Here is a 23,601-nt window from a genome sequence, read left to right on the forward strand (position 1 = left end):
CATTTCATGCACAATCTAGTAAATGCGTTTTTGTACGTATTACTTGGATGGAGAACAGCACTGCAAAATCAGGAGGAATGTGAATCTTGGCGGATAGCTGTGTTTTCGGTTTCATGAATTGTTTTGGATGGTGTGGATTCGGTAGGCTCTCCTTCAAATGTGGAGTGAATCAAATTCCTCCGTCTTCCGTCTGGCTGACTTTGCCTAGTGATAGGAGCAGCACTGTCCCTAGCAAAAATTTGGGGCTATTTTCTGGTCAGGGATTTTCTTTTGGCTCTTTGCAGCATTTTTCTACCCAGTTGTCCTGCTGCGTCCCCAGTGGCCGGTCTGGTCCTGCTTAGAATTCTAGGCACTGCAATTGACGGCAGTCTTGATATCAATGAAGATATGGACTAAAAAAGTAAAGGTAAAGGACCCCTGACAGTTAAGTCCAGTTACAGACAAGTCTAGGGTTTCGGCTCTCATCTCGCTTTACTGGCCGAGGGAGCCAACGTTTGTCCGCAGTTTTTCCGGGTCATGTGGCCAGCATGACTAAGCCACTTCTGGTGAAACCAGAGCAGCACACAGAAATGCCATTTACCTTCCCGCCAGAGCAGTACCTATTTATCTACTTGCACTGGCATGTTTTCAAACTGCTAGGTTGGCAGGAGCTGGGACCAAGCAACGGGAGCTCACCCCGTCGTGGGGGGGGGGGGGATTCAAACTGCCGACCTTCTGATCGGCAAGCCCAAGAGGCTCAGTGGTTTAGACCACAGCGCCACCTGCATCTATCCAACCCTTTTCCTGCAGTTTCATCAATCGATTACGATGCTGAAATAGTAGCTACTTTGCCTCCTTCACCTTGCACATACAGCAATCTGCCTGCCCTACCCTAGTTTCCTACCAGGAGGGAGGGTTTGGAGGTGGAGAGCCAAATACATCTGGAACTAAGATACTGAGTCTGCACCTTTAAGCCCAAGCCGTGATCCTGCTCATTATGGGCCCAAGAACACATGTTGGCAGTTAATCGGTATCGATGAAAGATATTGAACATACCCCTATTGAATGCACAGTTTAATTTGGAGACGTGGTGGAAGGTTGTGAAAGGTGCTATTGGTTGCTGGTTCATGCTGAGATTCTGTATTGGGGTAGTCTACAATAGTGCTGTGCTATCTGAAAAACTGTTTGCTTGTTAAGCACACAACTGTCTTTCCTAAAAATGGAAGCACAAATGAAGCATTACGTGTCACACACTCATGAAAACCAGAAGAGCTCTATCCCTGGAACTCCACTTTTGAGCCGGAACTCGCATGTAAAGAACCCCCTATTTCCTCAAACATTCCAGTACAGAGTCAATGGGTTTGGGTTATTTTGTTTGAGTGTGTCTGTTTTATATCATAACACACTCTGGAACGATGGATAAATAAATGCTTCCCCACTTACCACTGTGTAACCCCTTGTACATTAGAGCATGGGTGAAATCACTGGCAGGTCTAGTCCAGTGCCTTAGGAAGACAATGGCCTGGATCACTGCTTTCTATTTCTGTTGCGTTCCTATTAGCTCTTTTGAAGCCCATGGTATTTTGAAAAGTTTTAAAGGCATGGAACTGCAATATAACAGCAATCTGTGTTTTCCCTTGAGGTGACTGTAGCAGTTGCATATGGAAGATCTCTGCTAGCATTGCCAACTGCTCATTCAGTTGCCTTTCTTGAATGGAAAGCTGCAGTATACTGTCTGCTGAATAAAGACACTGAGTGCAAAGCAGCACTGACAACACTGAAGGGATTGGAAAGGGACTCCACAAGTGTGCCTGTAGTAGCTGTCTGGGCAAATAGCTGCTAGGCACTTGGAGCCTAATCCATAGGCTACTCGCTGAACTGTGCCTCTGCTGGAGTTTGCCCTCTTTAACTTGAAAGGAGTCTAAGACGAGCCCTTCCAACCAGTCTGACTGGTGATGCATTTGTCTGGCAATTGGTCCTGGGGCCTGAAAAGCCAATGGATTCTACATTCTGCTAGCCTCTGCTGTGTCCTTCCATATCCTGCTTTCCTCCTAACAACGGATTCTGACCCCTGGCGTGACAAATTCTTTTTCAAGCTGCATCCATGGCTTGCCAGTTTCTTTCCCTTGGTTCTCCTCTTGCTCCACCATCCCAGGCATCTCATCTGCAAAATCAAAATGTGGTAGTTTTAGGCTGGATGGAGGTGGAAGCATGTCGAAAGACCAACAATATAGTTGGAAGCAGAGTGAGACAGTGCTTAGGACCAAGGCCGAGGTGAACCTGTCTTGGTGGAGGGACTATTTCTTGCCCTGAGTAGAATTTTTCTTCCTTTCCCAGCTAAACAAAAACTTGGTTTCAATTTCTATTATCTTGAGCCTCCTAGAGAACCTAACCGACGCCACCCCTGTGCTCTCTCCCTCTCCCTCTCTCCCCGGCAAAGGAGTAGGCAGTGCCTGGCTACTGACTGATCTCTTGATCCTTGGGACGAAACGGAGGGAGAAAAGTCTAACAAGTGCGTCGTTTTGCAGTAAATTAGATCAGATTTCCGCATCTCCGCACTCGGTCTGTGAGCTTGACAGTTCAGTAAAATGTTCCCTTGTAAGGTTCGCCCTCTTAGGGAAAGGGGCAATAATTCATCATTAGGATTTCAGAGTCCAGGTGCAGATGAAAACTGATGGAGCCTCCAGCGAGGCAGAAGAAGTGCGGGGAAGAAGAAAATTTTATCTGAAGCCTAATTCCCTGGTTACAGCAGAGAATAATTAAGATAATATTGCTCCAAGAGTTCTTTAATGATTAAAAATCACATATGCAGAATCCATAAATTGGAGAGCAACAAACTGGGAAAGGTATAGTATTGGGAAAGGCGTTTCTTTCCTCCCCCCCCTCTCCCCCCCTTTTTTAAAATGCACATTATACAAGAAAGTGCACCGATGGCAGAGCGTAACCGGCCCGAGGAAAACCACAGGAGACCAGGCCCGTTCCAAGGACTTTGTTTAGATGCAACAAATCATTTGTCTGTTATTAACCCAGAGCTTGTAATTATGCAGATTGCCATAGATTTTCCTGGGCCTGGAAGTGAGATTGAGGGTTGTTCACACTATACCAGGCAGCTCGGGGCTGGCCATGCATTACTGAACTTGCCACATTTATCATGTTGACTGATGGCAGGAGAAGCAGGTCTTGGGTCCCAGTGGTTAATGTAGTGGGTAATTAACTGTCATTTGCCTAGTAATAGGCTGATGATCAATGGTTTGTGTGGAAACAAATTCTAATCAGGTAGCTGATAAATGCTCGGGGAAAGAAAGCAATTGAAAATTGGGGACGGTGGAATAGAGGAACTCGGTTCAGAATTTCAACGTGGCATTGTGGGGTAGTGGTAATAATAATATAACAATAGCAAGAGGGGGACGGCTGTTCTTAATGCAAACAAGCAGCTATATTCAGAATTAACACCCGCTCATATTTAGCCCTGGTCTGAGTGCAAGAACACAACTGCAAGAAGTCTCTTACGTAGCCTTAAAGCAGCTAAGATTTTAGAATAAGCTTTTCAGCAACATTTGTGGGAGTCCTACATAACTAGACAAAGTGTGTGTGTTTTCTCATTCTTCAGGATTTATACCTTACCCTAACTCAGTGTGTAATTCATGGAGGTTAGGTCTATCAACAGCCATGATCCATATTATCAAAATGCCTCTGGGAGGCAGATGCTGGATGGGAGAGGGGGCAGAGGGGGCTGTTGCAATTTTTGCCCTACTTAAGGAGCCTCCAAAGGCCACCTGCTCTAGGGAGGTTGCCAAAAAAAGAGGAGATGCATTGCCCGAAAAATAAGATTCAGATTTGCATGAAATTTGCCTATGCTGATTTATGCAGATTTAGGAATAATATACAGTACATCCCACCATAGCAAAGAAAGGTGACGAGGTGGTATGTGCCTGTTCAGTCTGTTATCCAGGCGCTCACTGTTGATGGACAACTTCAAGGTCCCTGCTGCTCTCCCTTCTTATGTTACATATGGATGGATGGATGGATGGATCAAGCATCTCTTCAAATAGAGAACTGCAAAGTAGGATGTGTGGACACCCCAGCCTTCCCTCTGTTGGTGACAAAAGAGTGGGCTTAGGGTTGCCATATTTTGAAGTGCAAAAAAGAGGATATACTTCCCAACTTCTAACTATGGATCGCTATGATGACTCTAGCCATGAAAAAGAGGGTGTGTCCCGGAAAAAGAGGACATATGGGCTTTCTTGGTCTGATCAAGTATATATTCCTTCAGCTTAATAGTCCCCCAGTTCTGCAGAAGATCACCTTCAAAGTCACATACATACGCTACCCTGCACAGTTACAATCAGTTCCTTAAGACGCGTCCTTCCCTCTTCATTCATTCTTCATTCATTTATTGAATTTCTATCTATGCCCTTCATCCGTGGATCTCAGGGTGGTTCCATGTAGATTGTTTTCTCCAGTCTTTTGGAAGAAGAGAGTCCTTTGGGGAGGGGTTTTACCTTCCCATCCCCCCTTCCTTCTTTCTCTTGACGCTGGGGATGGGATGAAGGTCAAAGAGGCAACTTTAGGGTGATGAGAACCCTCCCCAAGAAACTGATGAAGGAGCAATGCCTTTTGGAATGTTAATGCTGTGAATCTCCACCTAGGGTCAACCCATATATTTGTCAAGGAATGTGAATAGGGCACAATGTCAGAAGCCTCTCATGATGTCCTCTACAGTGGTACCTCAGGTTACATACGCTTCAGGTTACATACGCTTCAGGGTACAGACTCCGCTAACCCAGAAATAGTGCTTCGGGTTAAGAACTTTGCTTCAGGATGAGAACAGAAATTGTGCTTCGGTGGCGCGGCAGCAGCGGGAGGCCACATTAGCTAAAGTGGTGCTTCGGGTTAAGAACAGTTTCAGGTTAAAAACGGACCTCCGGAACAAATTAAGTACTTAACCCGAGGTACCACTGTACAAGGATAACCACCAGAACCTCCCAAAATCTCTCACGGCTCAGAGAATTGGGGCATGCAAATTTAGATGCAGCATATAGTAGAGAATGAATAATCCCATCTCCTGGTGTGGCTTTCCATCAGTAACACTTGTGTTTGGTCTATCATGGAGTAAGGAAGCTTTTACATGTTCATAACCTGGATTTAAAAAACAGCCGCCACCACCAAATGGATCCGTCCTATGTACTCCTGTTGAAAAGCTGCAAAGCAGGTATGAGGCACCTGTGGTTTATAATACATTGATGGAATTCAGCTCGTATCATTCTTTGAGCATTCACCATGCTGTTTGAGTCTGTTGGGAAGTGAAGTCTGACACCTGCAGGGCCACAGGTTCCCCATCCCTTCTTTAGAGAACCTCAATTTTTGATGCAGTTTAGGGCCCTGGTAATTGAAATGAAAGGAAATAATGATACTCAATTGCTCATTGTAGTCCCCGGTGTGGTTCTATAACATATTAGTCAATTATTCTTCAAAAGCGACAATAAGGTGCTGCTGTAGATTGGTGGTTTCCAAATGTTCTCCCCCATGGACCACTTGAAAATGGATGGAGTCTTTGGAAGACTGCTTAATGAATTTTCTGCCTATTGTAGAAATTGTAATGCAATAGACTAGAAGCTGCATGGTGTTTAATTGTATTTTTATCTATGGAATTCAAATTGTAATACAGTAGAATGCGGCATGAGAGATAAAAGTAGCAATAAAAATACAATTAAAAATCATTATGAATATTTAATGCGGACATGCCGTGGGCCACCTGAATGAAGCACGGTTTAGCAACCCCTGCTGTAGATCAAGAGATCTCAAACCTTGTCTAAGGTAAGCCTTCCTAAATGAAATTAATTTACGACATGTATATCCTGACCTCCCAATGTGTTCAGTGCTGCATACGCAGAGCTCTTTTAACCTTGTGAGTTAGGCCTTGCCAGTTTCTTGGTGAGCTCTGTAGCTGAGCCGCTCTGAGCGCTGGAGGTGCCGTTTTTCAGGATTAACCCATTTGAACTCCTGCCTGCCTAGTCGGAAACTGACACATGTTCCTCCCACATCAGACTGAACATTGGAGGCTGGGGACACCGGGGTGAATTCTATCCATACCTTGGCACTATTTAGGGTGGATCAAGTTCCATGTGTGCGTGGAAATGGGACTCTGTCCCTTTGGTAGCAGCATTCACGCATGGTGGAGATTGGGCTTTCAAATTTCAGGGGCATCTTGTGTGATACCAAAATTTGGTGTGTACTCTGCCTCTCATGTTCCATTCTACATAATTGTTGTGGCGCCCACTCAGCTTGGTACCCAGTGCAGGTGAACCAGTCCCTTCCCCTCTCACTCATTTATCCTGCTGACTTTTAAAGCCCTAAACAGCCTCGGCCCAGTATACCTGACGGAGCATCTCCACCCCCATCATTCTGCCCGGACACTGAGGTCCAGCTCTGATGGCCTTCTGGTGGTTTCCTCACTGTGAGAAGAGAGGTTACAGGGAACCAGACAGAGGGCCTTCTTGGTAGTGGCGCCTGCCCTGTGGAATGCCCTCCCATCAGATGTCAAGGAAATAAACAACTATCTGACTTTTAGAAGACATCTGAAGGCAGCCCTGTTTAGGGACGTTTTTCATATTTGTTGTTTTATCACTTTATTATTATTACTAATATTCTGTTGGGAGCTGCCCAGAATGGGTGGGGAAACCCAGCCAGATGGGCTGGGTATAAATAATAAATTTTATCTATTATTATTATTATTATTATTATTATTATTATTATTATTATTAATTCTCCTCTTCCTGGCTCTGCCAGAGTCCTGCTCCAAAAAGTCTCTCTCTCTCTGCTGTTCTGGTAGTAATAACCATGTTGAGTCAGCTCATGCCGATATCCAGTGTTGTTGGCAGGCTGAGGGTTGTGTCCGCACAGGGGTTCAAACCTGGATTGGCCTTTGCTGTGCCATTGCACAGCATAGCTGTTGGAGCATAGTGCTAACAAAGACTAATTTCTATGTGTGTTGCTGGCAGGCGTGTAACCACCTTGGTCTACAGCATCCGGTGTCCCATGTAAGGTTGTTGGAGAATAAAGGGAAGCAGGAGTTGAAATTGCTGGAGCTCACTTATTCATCCCATTTCCAGTATGGAAATCAATCAACAGCTGTTGCTGTTGCTTTCAGACCACAAAAGATAGGTAATTGATTACGTCCCCATCACCCCAGTTTGCATTGTCTTTCCATTGCATTGAAAGGAATACAGTGGAGTATCATAATGGCAACAAAATTCACATAGTCAATTACATAAATTGCGTAAGCTATGTAATTTTGCCACAGCAAACAGTGAGACAGTTTTGGGTGGAAGACGAACTGCAGCAGAAAGGAAGCAGTATTGTGTGCAACAGATAGAGGGAGGAAGGCAAAGTGATGCCTTCTTACATCCTTACTCTCCTGTTATGAAGCCAACACAGGCCTTGTGGAATTTGTTGATCAGGAAGGTGTGTGCACCTCTTCCCTGGAAGGTTTCCAAAGGCTGGGGAAGATCTGTAGCTCAGTGCTAAAGAGCCTGCCTTACACACAAAAGGTCCCAGGTTCAGTCCCCAGCATCTCTAGGTAGGAGAGACCCCAAACTGAAATCCTGTAGAGCCACTGCTGGTCAATGTGGACATGGCTGAGCTAGATGCAATTCAGTATAAGGCAGCTATGTTCTATGTTCCTATGCCTAGTTTGATCTCTTCCAGGTTGGGTGACGTTGAGTGCTGCAACATCTTAGTGAGCTGCTTGACCCATCGTCTAGCAGACCAGATCCAGATATTGGGAGTCCATCTGGAGGCTCACAAGTTCCCCATCCCTGATCTAGTGCATGCCTTGCTTTGGCCTAGATGCTGCTGTTCCATTAAAAAAACAACAACCCACTTCTGGGTTCTGTTCTTCTAATTTAGTTTAAGATTGGTTTATTTATTTGGTGGATCAGCTTTCCCCAACCTGGTGCCCTCCTGATGGTGTTGCACTCCAAGCCCCATCATCCCTGAGCATTGGCCAGGCTGGCTGAAGCTGATGAGAGTGGGAGTCCAACTGGCTGGAGAAGGTCAAGGTGGACCAACTTTACTTGAAAACAGGGGACTTGCTCTCCTGACCAGGCTTCTTGAAAACAAGCTGTTGTTATTATTTTAATTCCCCAAGCTGTTAAATTAATTTAGATTAATTTAATTGACTTATGATTGTGGGACCAGGTTGTGGGGCCAAGTCACTGACACTTCCCCATGGGGTAGAGTGCCGTGTAAGGTAGATGCTGAAGACCATGTCTGAGTGTTCCTCCACTCAATTGTACTGTTCAGGAAGAACAGAGGAAGCAAGAGCACAGAATCACCAGAGATGGCTATTAAGCCAAGCACCACCACCAGGGAAATGGACTACCATTGAATTTGAGTGCTGCCAAGATGTAAGCTCTGTGGATGAGCCGTTCCTATGTCTGCCTGCCCTGTGTGGAAATATCCTGAAGGAGGAAGTACTCAGCTTGGGGGGCTGCTTCTCACCTCAGCCTCTTCCACTGGAGGCCCAGTTGAGCTCTGGGGCTAGTAGCACCTTCCACCACCATTGACTGGAGCATCAACTGCTGCCACTCCTGGATTGACTATGGTCGTTTTAAGCATGGGTAGCGTCAAGGTGGGATTATTGCAAACTGGGGCTTAGCTTGCAGTTGCTCAGGAAGCTGCTGTTAGTGCAGAACACTGCAGCATGGTTGCCGATAGGCCTGAGATCCTGCCAGCATATTGCACCTCTGCTCAAATAGGTGCCGATTTCCAACCATGCCAAGTTCAAGGTCTTGCTATTATAATATAAAACCCAAAGCCTTCCGTTTGTTTCACCAAGCCTCTCCAGACTTGGGAATAAGTTATGCATATCTGTTTTCAAACATTGCTTCTTTTATTTGCACATCAGTAATTGTTTTGACTTGTTCAATGAACGCTGCTTAGGAGCTATTTAATTAAGTGATATATAAATTATTTGAAATAAATGAATGCATTTGTGAATAGTGACCTCAGTTTTACTCTGAAGTGCCTCTCTGCTAGTCTTTGAGCCGTTGTGTTGTATTAGTCCTACTACTGAAGTTAGTAGTACCAACTTAGTCCCATTCATTTCAGTGAGTTTACTTTGAGTAGGGCTTAGTTGGATCCAGCCTCTTTTTGTTTTTGAACTAGCATGGCTTGCCCAAGGCCATGTGAGAATTGCTGGGGTGGAATCTTTTGAGAAGTGATTGTGGAGAGACACACAACCCTCTGTCTCTCTGTGTGTACATATAATTTTAATCATCCGTCTTCACAATTAGCAAAATGAAGTTGACATGAGACTGAATAATAAATCTACCAGGAGCTGATGAACATAGGGATGCTGGTGATTAAGCCTTGTTGTTGTTTTGTTTATCTCTGAACATACATATATATATATATATATATATATATATATATATATATATATATAAAATCAGGGTAAACTGGTGCACCAGACAATCAGCAGAAAAGTGGTTCATAACTTTAAAAATAAACATGCCTTATGTATTATGCAAAATGTGTGCACTGGGCTGATGTCAGGGCTTGGCTAGCTGTGCAGGCACTGCTGGTGCACCCCTTTCATACGGGAAGGTTTGCGCTCATCTGTGTGTGTTGCCAAACCAAGTTTTCGACTGTAGCACCTTTGAATTCATTAGCTCAGAACTGCTTTTAATTCGGCATTTCCCCCGAGAGCCATTAATATTTTTCTGCTGTCAGCCTGATGTTGAAGAGCAAAAAGGAAGGCGGCAGATGTGGCATTTTCATCTATTTTGTATCATACTTTAAAATGGCATTAACTGCTAAACACAGAGGAAGAGCATTGCTACTTATTTAAAAGGGGGGAAAACCCATTTGCATGTATTAAGTAGCTTTGCATTAAAGTTGGTTTCAAAGATCGGCGGTGTGTGCATCCGAAAAGGAAAGAAAAAAAGTTCATAATCCTCCCTTATTAGAATTAAAATTCTGTATAGATGTGTGTAGGATTATTTCATTATTTGGAACATACCAGCTGCGTGCGGAGGAGGGGGACCACCTTGAACAATGTGCGACTGTGCTCGTATGCACGCGCATCTGTTTTAAAAAAAGAAGTGGGTTCTCCCCACCCCCCATCACCAAAGTTAAAACATTTCATAAGAGATTTGAAATTGTTCCTACAATATAATGTACCTGCGCTCCTAATGTGGCTATATATAGCTGACTGCCTCATTTACTTTAATGGGCTACTTGAATAACATAATCATAGCTATAAGCATGGTACAAGGTTGGAAGGTGCATGAACCACTAATGCTTTCTGACGCTTTAAATGACTTCTTCATAAAATGCTCTTTAATAATGGTAAAGCTTTTAGCACTAGGTGTCAAAAATGACTGCAATGGGAGCCTTCCCCGCACCATCACCGAAGTATTATTTCCTCTTTTGCTAAAGCTTGTGTGTTACAAATAAATAGCACAGAGGCCAAGGTTTTACATCACACTCGTATTTACAGTGAGCTCCAAGGAGTTGTGGATTATTATTATTATTATTATTATTAATTATTTTATTTTACTGCACTATCGGACAAACTCACTCCACAATCTGTGCCATAGGCTAACATTTTGCTGAGCTTTATTTATTATTATTTCTTATGTATTTATGAAATTTATATACCCTATAACATATTCCCAGGCTTGTTGTTTTCCCCTTCCTTTATCGTCTTTCCAAGAATGAGAATCCTCACTCCCTACCACATCGAGTAACTTTACGTACTGTATGCTAGCTATGTAGATTTTTCTAGTGAAGGGAGAGAATAAACCGTTTCCCCGCAGTTCCGTATCTTTCCGCCTTTTGTAGAAAGCTTTATGACAGTAGAATGCTTATCTGCGAGTGGAGATGAAAAGCAGCTCGTGCCTCCACCATCGCCCTCTCGGTGCATTTGCACTTTAGCATTTTCGAGAGAAGTTTAGTCTCGTGGTGAAATCAAATATAGATTTATGTCCGGGAAGGAAGAAAAATGCAAGTGTGATTATTGGGTACTGTATAGGGGGTTTCTGTTTTCTTGACCCAACCAATCATGCCTCCTCCACTCATCTTTTTTTTCTTCTTCCTTTTTTCTTCCGTAGGTTATTTGGCGTTACGGGGAACTGTGCAGCCTGCAGCAAACTCATCCCTGCTTTTGAGATGGTGATGAGGGCCAAGGACAATGTTTACCACCTGGACTGCTTTGCCTGTCAACTTTGTAATCAGAGGTAGGAGAGTTTCTTAAGTCTCCTTCTATGTACTGAAACCAACTTGGGACTGACCTAGAATTAGGAGGGTATGGAGGCACAATAGCTTGCTATCATTCTCTGGGCAAAACTGGACACAGTGTACCTGCTCTCACCTACCTCTTATCACAGCAACCCTACTCTTGCACAATAATTATCTGTGGTTCAGTATTACAGGCATGAACTTAGTGCTCCCCTTTGCCTCACATCTACAGTGATTGTACTGTGTACTTTGTTCATGGTTTAGCAGCAAACATGGTAAACCATGGCTTGCAAACCAGAGGCCACTCTTGATTGTAATGCTAAAATCCATTGGTGCAAATTGCATCTGAATGCAGCTCCGAATTTGAGTGGCAGCTCCATCGTAATGCTGCCACCATCACTGAGCCCCAGTATCACATAGAGCAAAACCTTCTGTGGCCATGAAATTATGGAGGTCCTATCCTTTCGGAGATCCACTTCATTTTGGCTTTGAGCATGTTGGCTTGAATCCAGACTTAGACCTGCAGAAACCAACTGGGCTCAAGTAAGTCATCGCTACTTTTAGACCCACTGAAACCACTTGATCCTTCTCTGACCATGACTAAGTCCAACCCATTATAAAATTGTACATGGACAGTTTCTTTTGGCGTTTCAGGTTAAAATGCTGCAGAGCTGCAAAACTTTAAAACTCTGATGGACCCCAACATTCGCAGAATATTATTATTCAGTTTTCAACACTCCATAAGTGTTGAAATGCACGTTGGGCTGTATCCACTGTTAGGATATTGAGTTTCCGTTCCACCTTTAGAACAGGCATGTGGAGTTTTTGTATGTCACATGTCTGTTTGCTTCCAGCAGAACTTCCATTGTATATAGCTTTTGCCTATGCTTTTTGCTTGGACACGAAGGGAAGCAGACATGTTTTTCCTTTGTTCTAATGCTGAATAAACGCTTGTAAATATGCTTACATATGCCTCTGTCCGCTACTTCCGTTGCAAAGAGTTCTTATCTCTGCTGGCTTGCGTGCTCAGTCTCTAAAGGTTTCTGAGGCTTGAGTCACAGTTTTTTATGCTGGAGTTCGCCCCGGCTGTCGGCCGGTGGGCTGGAGCCAGCTGGGGGCCTGCCAATTACCCCCGTCTCCCAGGACGCATCCCAAAATCCACTTGCACAGCAAACTTCCATGAGCACAATAGGACTTCCTCTTCTCCTAGCCCTTCCGGCCACCATGTGCACCCTGCAAGTCAGATTTCAGGGAGGTGTTAGTAGAGCAGAAGAAAGGGGAGTCCTCTTGGGTGAGTGGAACTTTGCTTGCATAACAATGGGTACAGCCCATTTTTTGGAAGAAGCCACATGTTAAATATGTTATAAAATACATAAAAATGTTTGTTGAGGTGGCTCTCCTACTTCCTGAACCTTAGCTGGCTTAACATGGAAGCCACTAATGGAATGTCACTGCAACTAACCTGGACTGGAGTGGGGCAGTGTCAGGGACTGGCAGGGCTCTGGAGTCCCACTCAGGAGAGGAGGAACAGTTGTCCGTGGGTTCCTGTACCAACCAGGAGGCAAGAATCAGAGGCAAGGGAAGCTTCAGAGTGGAGGAAGAGGCAGGGCAGGCAAAGAAAGTGCTGGGTGCTTCCCTACCCTCTCCTGTACCACTCACTCCCAGAACCAGAAGGGAACTGAAGCAGGAAGAGCAGAGGCAGTTTCCACGTAGGCGTAGTCTCCAGCTACCTGTGCGCACCCTGTCAGGGGAAGGTACATTAACTGGTGGAAAGGGAGTGGTCTCCAGCTGCTGCAACAGCTTTATACAGCACAGACCTGGAAATAGCTGCCTAGATGCCAGATTGGTGTGCAGAGGTATCCAGAGCTGTAGAAGTGACTGTAAGGGTTGTCTTTTACAAGAAAGTTAGCTCTCTGCCGTGTATATGCCTTTGGGCTGTGTACTTGCCCTGGTAGGGCCACCAGATTGGTTCCAGTGCGTGGTGCGCTGATGGAGCCCCAGCCTCACAGCTGCCCAGCCCTACCCCAATGGCAAGCTGCAGCAACCCCAGTGCCAGGAGGGCCGCTCTATGGCTCTGCCTCACCACATGGACCACTCCTGTGGAGACAGACTGAATGATGGGCAAAAACAGGGCTGGCCCTCTAGATGCCCTTGGACCATAACTCCCATCAGCACCAGCCAGCATGGCCAATGGTCAGCTGATGATGGGAGCTGTAGTCCAACAGCATCTAAAGAGTGCCACATTAGCTTTAAAAAACCCCACAAAGTGTCATGGTCAGGAAATGAATGGATTTGTCCGTTTCTCTAATGTGTGGGGTAAAATAATGGAAGAGGCAGCCCACGCTGCTCCGCTTCGTTCTGTAGCGACATAGTGAGTTTTAAAAACACACACGCACACATACAGCCGAGCATCCCTCATGCAGTGTGAATTGTGCAGCTGCCATAATTATAGCTTTCTACAATTACATTCTAAAACAAAGCCAAATTGACCTTTTTCATCACGATGTGCAGAAAATTAAAATATCAGACAAGTAATAACCACTGTTTAAACTATGTAATAATGCTAAGCAATTAGAAGTTACAGGGCCATTTACAGTTCTTATACATCAGCCTTGTTTTGGTGCAGAACTAAAGAGCCTACATTCAAAATAAGGTCAGCCTTACTCTACCAGTGGAATCCATTCAAGTACGAAATAATTGCATACTGTTTTGAATTGAAACTCTTAAAGACTTTCCCCCATCCTTATTGCTCCAAACCACTGTTCTAGTGTCATTATTAAAACTGTCTAATACGTTCTTGTTGTTCGCTTCATTTATTGCATGTCGTAATGGGCCTGCATATCTTTAGCGCTGGTTATGCACAATTAGCACTTAGTTACTGTCTTGTCACTTCATCCCGTACAAGATAAACTTCTTTAATGCAAGAAGTCGGCTAATCTTTATCAGTCAAGCAAGGCAGATAATTTTTGTTAGCCACAGAACAAAAGACGGTGGGCTTCTTTTTCAGTGTATAGAGGTTTCGGATTAGTGACAGGTTTTCTTTTCTTTTCTTTTTAAAAAAAGATAGTGGCCATCGCTTCTTGCCTGCAAAAAAAGAAGAAGAATTAAAATATAATAATAATATAAATATTTGCAAGTATGAATGATTTGTGTAACCAGCAGAGAGGGAGATTCTAGGGGCACAGCTAGACGTGATGTTGGAAGTTAACAGATTGATTTAAAATCGCAATTTAGCAAACAATAAAATAGCACAGGACTTTTTAATGGCCAAGTACTAACTTTTTCAGGTATGCTTGCATGTTGTAAAAAGTGTTGAAATAACTCTTTAGTCAAAGCCTGTTCTCACCAGAGAACAGGACATCCAATGAAGAACACGAAGAGGGCTCAAACCTCACTGGAAGCTGTACATGCAGAATTTCTCAGGCTCAATCTTTTGTGCCTCTGCTCAAAAGGACCAGGTAATAGCAGATGGGAAAAAATTCTTCCTGAGACTTTGGAGAGTCACTGCCAGTCAAAGTACAATTACATAGTACTTGGCTAGATGTACAAATAGGCCCGATTCAAAAATAACAGTGTAATTTCAATTTTAAACCATGGTTCATTAGACCAAGGAGTCTTGTGCCTGCACCCACCCCCTCACCTTGCCTGGCTTTGACATTGACATCTCTGCTTGTTAAACCACTGTTTCCTGTGATGCCTAAACCGGGAAACTGTGGCTTAAGTGCTCCTTACAAATCAGAATATACGGAGAGCAGGCGCTGGGAGAGACATTTTCCTGAGACCCCAGACAGCCGCTGCCACTAAGAGTAGATAGACCACTGGTTTGTGTAAGATAGCTGATGGGATCCGCAGTCCCAAAGGGTGCCAGGTTGGCCAAGGTCAATATTAGGAAATGTCATCTTTTCTTCTTTGAAAGTAGAAAGTTGGGAAACAACTGTTCTATCTACATTATCTAGAGTGGCATTCTTCAGATTTGTTTCTGGACTGCAGCTCCCACCCCATTATTCCTCTCCATTGACTGACCTGGCTAGGGATGATGGGAGTTGTAGTCCAGCAACAGCTGGGGACCAAGGTTGAAGAACCCCATCGGTGTTGTCACTGCTACCACCAGCATGTAAGTCAAGCAAGGGGTCGGGTGGGGGAAGGCCATTTCACCTTCTTTATGAAACATGATATTGGAATAGGTTTGCAAGCATTGCCCATGGCAGGGGTGAAGAACTTGCATCCCTCCAGATGTTGTTGGACTCTCATCATCCTTGACAATGCCTATGCTGGCTGGAGCTGATGAGAGTAACATCTGGAGAGCCACCAGTTCTCCACCTTGAGCTTATCTGTCAGCCCAACAGTCCACCACTACTGCATTTACATAGGAAGCTGCCTTATATAGAGTCAGAACGTTGGTCCACCTAGCTCAGTAATGACTATACTGCCTGGAAGCTGCTCTCCACGATTTCAGGTAGGAGTCTCTCCTAACCCTACCTGGAGATGACAGGGATTGAACTTGGGACCTTCTTCTTGCAAGGCAGATGCTCTTCCACTGAGCTATAGACCTTCCTCAAGGGAAGGAAGAGTCACCTTTGTTCTGGTGCAGCTCTGGGAAGGTGTGCATGAGGCAAGGCTACCATTGTTGTGTTAAGCAAGGAGAGGGATGCGGGTGGCACTGTGGCCTAAACCACTGAGCCTCTTGGGCTTGCCAATCAGAAGGTCGGTGGTTCGAATCCCCACGACAGAGTGAGTTCCCGTTGCTCTGTCTCAGCTCCTGCCAACCAAGCAGTTTGAAAGCACGGCAGTGCAAGTAGATAAATAGGTACTGCTGTGGTGGGAAGGTAAACGGCATTTCTGTGGGTTCTGGTTTCCGTCACGGTGTCCTGTTGCGCCCAAAGCGGTTTAGCCATGCTGGCCAACTGACCTGGAAAGCTGTCTGTGGACAAAAGCTGGCTCCCTCGGCCTGAAAGCGAGATGAACGCCGCAACCCCATAGTCACCTTTGACTGGACTTAACCGCCCGGGGGTCCTTTACCTTTGTCGTTGTTGTTTAGTCATTTAGTCGTGTCCAACTCTTCATGACCCCATGGACCAGAGCACTCCAGGCACTCCTGTCTTCCACTGCCTCCCGCAGTTTGGTCAAACTCATGCTGGTAGCTTCGAGAACACTGTCCAATCATCTTGTCCTCTGTCATCCCCATCTCCTTGTGCCCTCAATCTTTCCCAACATCAGGGTCTTTTCCAGGGAGTCTTACCTTTACCTAAGTGAGGATGGACCACTCTGGCCACAATCAACAGGGGAGATGTGATTGGGGGGCAGACTCTTCCCCTCACCAACACACACCCAGTTATATACGAGCTTCTTTTTATATAACTGAGGTATGCTTTGTGGGAGGAAGAACTCTGCAAGTATTGTGCAATTTGGCCAGAAAAGCTGTTTAACATAGGGGTGTTTTTTTTTATTTTTGCAGAGAAACAAAAATGGTCAGGTGCTAAAGAGCTCAGAAAATAACTGCTTCCCCTCTGCAGGAGCCCTTTTTTATTTCCATCTGCTCCATTTAATAAGATGTAGGTGGAATATAACAAAATATAAAAATATGTCAGGGAAGGATTCGAAATTAGGAGTGTGTGTTTTCTCTATGAAGCTGCTTTGACCACAAATAACTTGAAAAGCGTTTTCAGGACCGGTTCCATAATCTGTATTTTCAGTCAAGAGCTATGAGCGGGTATTAATCCGAGAGATGGGGGAGAAAGTGAGGTGGGGAGGAGAGGGGAGTCCACACATAAACAGCCCAATTTTCCTTCAGGAGCCAAGCTAATTCTTTTCAATCCACTTTTTTATTACACTATTTTCCCTCACTCTATTTAGCGAGCATAAGGATAAATTTCCAAAGCTACCCGGTTGGAAAATAAATGGGTTCGCTGTTTGTCTAGCATTCCAATCTTTACAAATGTAAATCAGCCCAACTGCTGCCCCATTTAAAACCTCACAACTTCACAAAACATTAAAGGCCTCCTTTCAATACACAATTTACTCTGTGACAATTCCCTCAGATTTCTGCTTCAGACATCATTAGAAACTGACTGACTGATAAAAAGGGTGGGGAGGGTGGGGGCCCCACAATCGAAGGTCGCCAAGGTCAACTTGTGTAATTATACGTACTTTTACTGGGTCAACTACACCAGACACCGCTATTTGAAGGTTAAATTGTTACAATTAAGTACATATACAGCCTATTCCCATAGCTACTCTGTTGTTAAATCTACCGTAAACAACGTGCACATTTATTTCTGCTTCTAATTGTGTCCAAGATGTCGCTCGCTTGGAAAATTATACGGCAAAAAAGAACATTGTAATCCATTACCGAATTAAACAATAGTTTCGAGAGTAAAGCGGGTAATTAGCTGAGGGAGACTGGTTTTCATCTGTCTGCCTCAATGCTAAGAAGTTCATTTAGGTTACTCGATTTGGTTTAATTGGAGCTTTTGGGTGTCGCACCTCCCAATATGTTTTTATAGATGGAGCGTTGGCCACAAACAGAATGTGACCCCCCGATGCACGATCATTCATTAGCGAAAGCTCTTCTGTGTGCCAAAAGACCCCTTGGGGTGTGGTGCTCCCCCTGTTTCTCCAGGCGGGCGTTAAAAGAGAGCTCTCTTTTTGTTATTAAGGAAAAATGAACCCATTGAAAAAGTAATGCCCATGCCACACTTAGTGCGAAATTAGCTTGGCTGTATATAAAGGCCAATTCACATGACCCCTCCCGGGCCTGAAATGTCGATTGACAGCGATGCGGATGGAATTAAATAGTGTGGTGAAGCCACCAAGTGAAGATTTTTGTCACGCTTTGGTGCAGCCTTCCCTAAACTGGGGCTGATGGGAATTGTAGTCCCAAACATCTGGTGGGCATCAGGTTGGGAAAGGCTTCTGTAATGTCTAACGTTCTATAGTGCCACCAAGAGAAGTGGTCAACAGTGGCTTAGTCTTTATACAACTGCTGTGGTCCATTGGTTCATAACCCCAGGGCTGGATTACTGCAACATACTCTGGGTGGGGCTGCCATTGTCTATGCTCCAGAAGCTCTAGCTGGTGCAGAAATTGATGAGGGAACATGGCCCACAACATCTGACACCAATGTGGAAATGGTGCTCATCTACTACCAAACCTGGTTCATGGTCCTTGTATTAATGTACAAAGCCCTGGACAATTTAGGTCCCTGGGTATATTCCAGTTCAAACACTGAGGTCATCGGCAGGAGTGTTTCTGGTCGTTCCCCTCATTGGCGAGGCTCATCCGATGGCAACAAAAAACTGCGTGTTTTCCTGACACCTATGTTTTAAATGCAACTTGGATCCTCCACATTTCTCATCTTATTTCCCCCCTCTTGTATTTCCAGATTTTGCGTGGGAGACAAATTTTTCCTAAAGAACAACATGATACTGTGCCAGACAGACTATGAGGAGGGTTTAATGAAAGAAGGTTACGCGCCCCAAGTTCGCTGATCCGATGCCTCGTCGCGGAGAATATTGAAGCACTATGTTCTTACCCTTTCTTTTCTTTGCTTTTGTTCAACATGTATATATATATACATATATATATATTAAAAAGAAAAACAATGGCAGAACCTACTGAATAGCGTAGAAATAGGGAGACAGGATGGTCGTGTGGAATAAGAGGCGGACTTCAAATATATGTAGTGGAAATTGCACCAGTTCACAGTTGAATGTTTATTAAAAGATAATGTAAATACTTGCTGGAGTTTTTTTCCCCTTTCCTTTTTCTCTTTTGCTTGCTGTTTTGGTTATCTTATTTTACTTTATTTTTTATTTTGCGTCATTTGGCATGAGATGCTTATTTTGGACCAATGTATATAATGTACTGTAATATTCAAAGCACAAATGTAATACAGTTTTATTGTGTTACCATTTGCTTCTTTGTATTGTTGCATTTAGTACAATCGGTGTTTAAACTTTATTGTATATTTATGCTTTCTGTATCTACCAGCTATTTTGAAAGAGCTGTATCTTTCTAGTAAAAACAAAACAAAAGCAAAAAAAAAAAAGAGAGAGAGAGAGAGAGCCAATCCCATGCATTCTTCTCCGTTTTAAGAGCTTCACCAACGCTTGATCTATTGAATTAAAACTGATGGGTAAAACTGGCCAAAGTTAAGTGCACAGTTCCATTGACTTGAATTGGGTCTATTTAAGTGCATGCTAAACTCTCCCATTGAAACCGATGGGATTTGGAGGTGCTTAATTTCAGACTGGATTAGAATTCTAGCCACCACGCTGAAGCTTCCAAGGTTCTCAGTCTTTCATTAGATCTCATGCAAGCTTTTCTTATCATTACTATTATTATATTGAATGATGTTAGCTATTTTATTCCATACAGTTCAAAAAGTACTTTCTGTTTGCTACAGAATTTCAGCGGGGGTTTCCCCCCGCAACTTTGTTGGCAGTACTTCTCAACCTTACGGAGTGGGCGTTTAATTATTTGGGGCGGGGGCTACTGTGTTCTGTATACTTCCCCCCTCCGATATATATATATATATGTAATTGCTTGTTTCCAATATAACTGGGAATGAGGAGCTGAGCCCCAATGCAAATCAGTGCCTTTGGGTGTCATGTAAAAATTTTATATGTATATATATATTTCTGAAGTTATTTTAATGTAGCATAGTGATTTCTGCTCCTGTACAGAAACGTTATTTAAGAAAAGAAAAATCAGTGTCCTGCCTAAACATCTATCCGGTTTGGGTAGAGCATACCTAAGAGACTGTCTCCCTCCATATGACCATCACAGCCCATAACGTTGACCAAGAGCGCCCTCTTGAGGTCACCTCCTGAGTACCAACTCAAGACATCTGGGCCTTGCAGAGGGGCATTCCTAGGGGCTGCCCCACAGCTATGGAAGTGCTGTCATGCTGGAGACTCGCTAAAACCTGCATAACCTTTCAGAAGCATTGTCAGGCATTTTCGATACGAGCTGCTGTTTTTCGGTGGGGGAAGGGGAGATGGAAATGAAGAACCTCCACTCAGAGCGCAGAGGCTATCACATCTGTTGACTTTTGTAGATGCGTTTAATCAAAATTCGACTGGATATTGTATTCTTTGTTTCTTAATTTATTGTTGTCCATTCCAAGTTGTTTGGGGTGGGGCAGTCTAAAAATAAATAAACTCTAAGGATTGGATGGCAAAATCTCAAGCTGGTGCTTCTCATCTACTGACTCAACACCACCACTTTTTTTTGGCCAACTACCAGTTCCCCAGTTACCACATTTGCCACTGGTTTGCAAAGAAGACAGCGGCCATCACTTCACGTAACCTAAGATTCCTCAGAAAACAATTTTGAGTACTTTTCAAAAAGTTCCCCTAAGGTGTTAGAGAATTTCAGTCCTCCATTAGAAAAAAAAATGATCAGTGAAATCATCTTTCCAGTCCCACCATCTATGAGTTTGGGGTACAGCTGTGGACCCAATTTTAATCTTTATTGGCTAACATGAGTTTCATTCCTCATTAAGTGAGCATCAGTTTCTCTGGAGAAACCCTTGGGAATATTTCACCGCTTCCCCAAAAGCATGCAGCAAAATGCTCTCCCCAAATAGCATGGGATGTTTGGGGGTGTTATTTTAGCATCAACCTTTGCAGCTCCATGGTGTCATCCAACCAGAATCCACTCCTATGTTTGACATCTCTACCTGATTAATTCATGCAACCCTTTTTAGACAGTTTGGTGGTCGTACAGCAGAGGTGAGAAACATCAGGTCCAAGAGACCAATGCAGTTCTCCTGGCCTCTATCCAGTCCTCAGGCCCATATGCTTCACCAGGTCTGCTTCCCATCCTTTCTCCTGGCTGGAATGTGCCCTCAAATGGCAATAATGCCTCCTACTTGCCCAAATGGAGGTGTGTGTGTATTAGGTGGCTTCTGCACAGCACGAATAGACCCTGCTGTGGCACCTGTTAAGAGTGGCACCTGCACTTACTTACTTACCTCTACCCGGCCGACCTCTGGCATCCAGCTCCTTCAAGGTTGCCCTCAAGGTATTGCAGCCTCAAGGCTGGGGGAGGGCAAAACAAACCCTGTTCTACACTTTTTCTACAGGAAGGCAATTGTGCCATAGCCAAGTAGTACCATTGGTTCCTTTGGGGCAACACTGACTGCTTTTCCTTTGGGGCATTGCTGACTGCTTTTGGTTGGTGGTAGCTCTTCAACACATCATGCAGGGGGTGATCCTGTCTGTTTCCACCATGGCTTGTCAGATACTGACCCCAAAGACAGTTTGCTGTGGAGCTCCAGCTGTGAAGTGAGGGTGACCAGCTACATTATCCTGTCATCTGCCTACATGGCATGTTTAGCACAGCTGTGGTGTTAGGAAGCATCCAGAATAGGATGCAGCCATACTAGAAAAGAATCAAAGCTATGGGATATGATCAAGATCAGGCTTCCTCAACCTCGGACCTCCAGTTGTTTTTGTCCTACAACTCCCATGATCCCTAGCTAGCAGGACCAGTAGTCAGGGATGATGGGAATTGTAGTCTCAAAACATCTGGAGGGCCGAGGTTGAGGAAGCCTGATCAAGATGATCCTATTTCCTTTCTTAAAAGCACTCACCACAAAGATATTCATACACAGATGTGCAAGAGCACAAGTCTCAATAGGAATAAAAATCTAAAAACGGCTATTGGCCATGAAAGCTTAATTGAATTCACATATGCAGAGGCATATGTGATAATGGATAATAATAATAATAATATATAATAATAATAATTTATTACTTATACCCTGCCCATCTGGCTGGGTTTCCCCAGCCACTTTGGGCGGCTCCCAACAGAATCAAAACAGAAAACATCAAACATTAAGAACTTCCCTAAACAGGGCTGCCTTCAGATGTCTTCTAAAAGTCAGATAGTTGCTTATTGCCTTGACATCTGATGGGAGGGCATTCCACAGGGCAGGCGCCACTACCAAGAAGGCCCTCTGCCTGGTTCCCTTGTAATCTCACATCTCGCAGTGAAGGAACCGCCAGAAGGCCTTTGGAGCTGGACCTCAGTGTCCGGGCAGAATGGTGAGGGTGAAGATGCTCCTATACTTGGGCTTGGGAGAGACTGTGGGCTTAGTCACACCTCCATTTGGCCCACCACTTTCCCCTGGGGAAACCAAATCTTTGGAACAAATGGCAGTAGGGTTTTCTGCAGAGTGCCAGCAGGGCCAAGGCAAAACCGCTACGGCACAAGACAAATGGAAGTGTGGATTAGCCCTGTTGCAACATTTTGTTTGCTAAAGAGGCAACTGGAACTCATTTCCAGGTTTGTCTGCATTTATCACATAAAGCAGTGGTCCCAAAGCTTACCCCAAAACTGCAGCATGGCAACACCAACATCTTTTATTATATGTACTAGGAGCTGCACCCCTGCACGCCAACCCCACTCCCCCCTTGCGGGGTTTCCAAGCTCCTGCTGCCACCGAGGGAAGCATAATAAAATTCAGGTTTCTTCCACATGCTTCCCAAAGTAGCAGCAGTGATGACAGCCTTTCACACACACCTTGCCCCTGCCCCACTGGCTCTTTCACTGTAAACCCATAGGACAATCTCCCCTGTTCTCTCCTTACAGTCAATGCTATTGGTTGCTGCCTGTCTCATTGGGGCTGCATAGAAAGTTGCTCAACTAAATTGGCTACAGCAGAAGTTTTCCATCTTTTTGAGTCCACGGCTCCCTTGACCAACTACATTTTCTGCAGCACTCCTGTGAGGCTCAGGAGCCCAGTTATGTCACCCCTTTCCTGCAGAGCTGGCACCTCTCACCCTTTTTCGAACACCCTCCCTTGTCCCTAAGTGTTCCCTCATCCTCCTCTCCTCTCCCCTCTCCTTGGGAGTCATCTGGGCAGCAGCTGCTGCTGTCCCTGGTCTCTGAGCTGCCCTCCCCCAGAGGTGCCCTGCAGAGCTTGTAGCCAGGGCTGCTGTGATAAAAAACTATGCAAGCCTTTGGGAGGCAGAGACACGAGAGGACATCAGAGGCAGGGAAAGAGGGACAGAGGTCAATGTTGCCCTCGGCACCCCTGGCTATCATTCAAGGCACCCCAGGGTGCCACGACACACTGGTTGAAAACCACTGGGCTACAGTGACTGTCTATAGGGGGTTGGTTAGCTGTGGTTCCTGCATGGCTGGCAGTTGGACTGGGTGGGACTTTGGGTCCCTTCCAATTCTCTGATTCTAGGACTGGCAGCAATTCTTGGCAGCTTCTGACAGTCGTCTTTCCCTCCCCTACCTGGGGATGCCAGGGATTGGATCGGGACCCTCTGCATGTGAAACCTGAATTACATAGGCACAGCCTGTGTTTGGTGGAGTTTTCTCCCGATCTTGAGTCATCACTCTTTCAAAATCACATGTCCC

The 23,601-nt window shown here is 44.7% G+C and overlaps 1 protein-coding gene across 5 annotated transcripts in view; it reads left to right on the forward strand.

Moving 5' to 3' along the window:
* The window catches only part of LMO3 (LIM domain only 3), a 95,978-nt gene extending 75,580 nt beyond the window's left edge, over positions 1–20,398 (forward strand). For all 5 annotated transcript variants that reach the window (XM_081023338.1, XM_081023340.1, XM_081023339.1 and 2 more), the window contains exons 3-4: positions 11,097–11,222; positions 18,605–20,398. In XM_081023338.1, the coding sequence (XP_080879464.1) occupies positions 11,097–11,222; positions 18,605–18,710 (232 nt within the window). In that variant the 3' untranslated portion in view covers positions 18,711–20,398. The remainder of the gene's footprint in view (positions 1–11,096; positions 11,223–18,604) is intronic.
* The last annotated feature ends 3,203 nt before the right edge of the window (positions 20,399–23,601 follow it).

Source organism: Podarcis pityusensis, assembly GCF_964106645.2.
Source record: "Podarcis pityusensis genome assembly, chromosome: 10".
NCBI classification, from domain to species: domain Eukaryota; kingdom Metazoa; phylum Chordata; class Lepidosauria; order Squamata; family Lacertidae; genus Podarcis; species Podarcis pityusensis.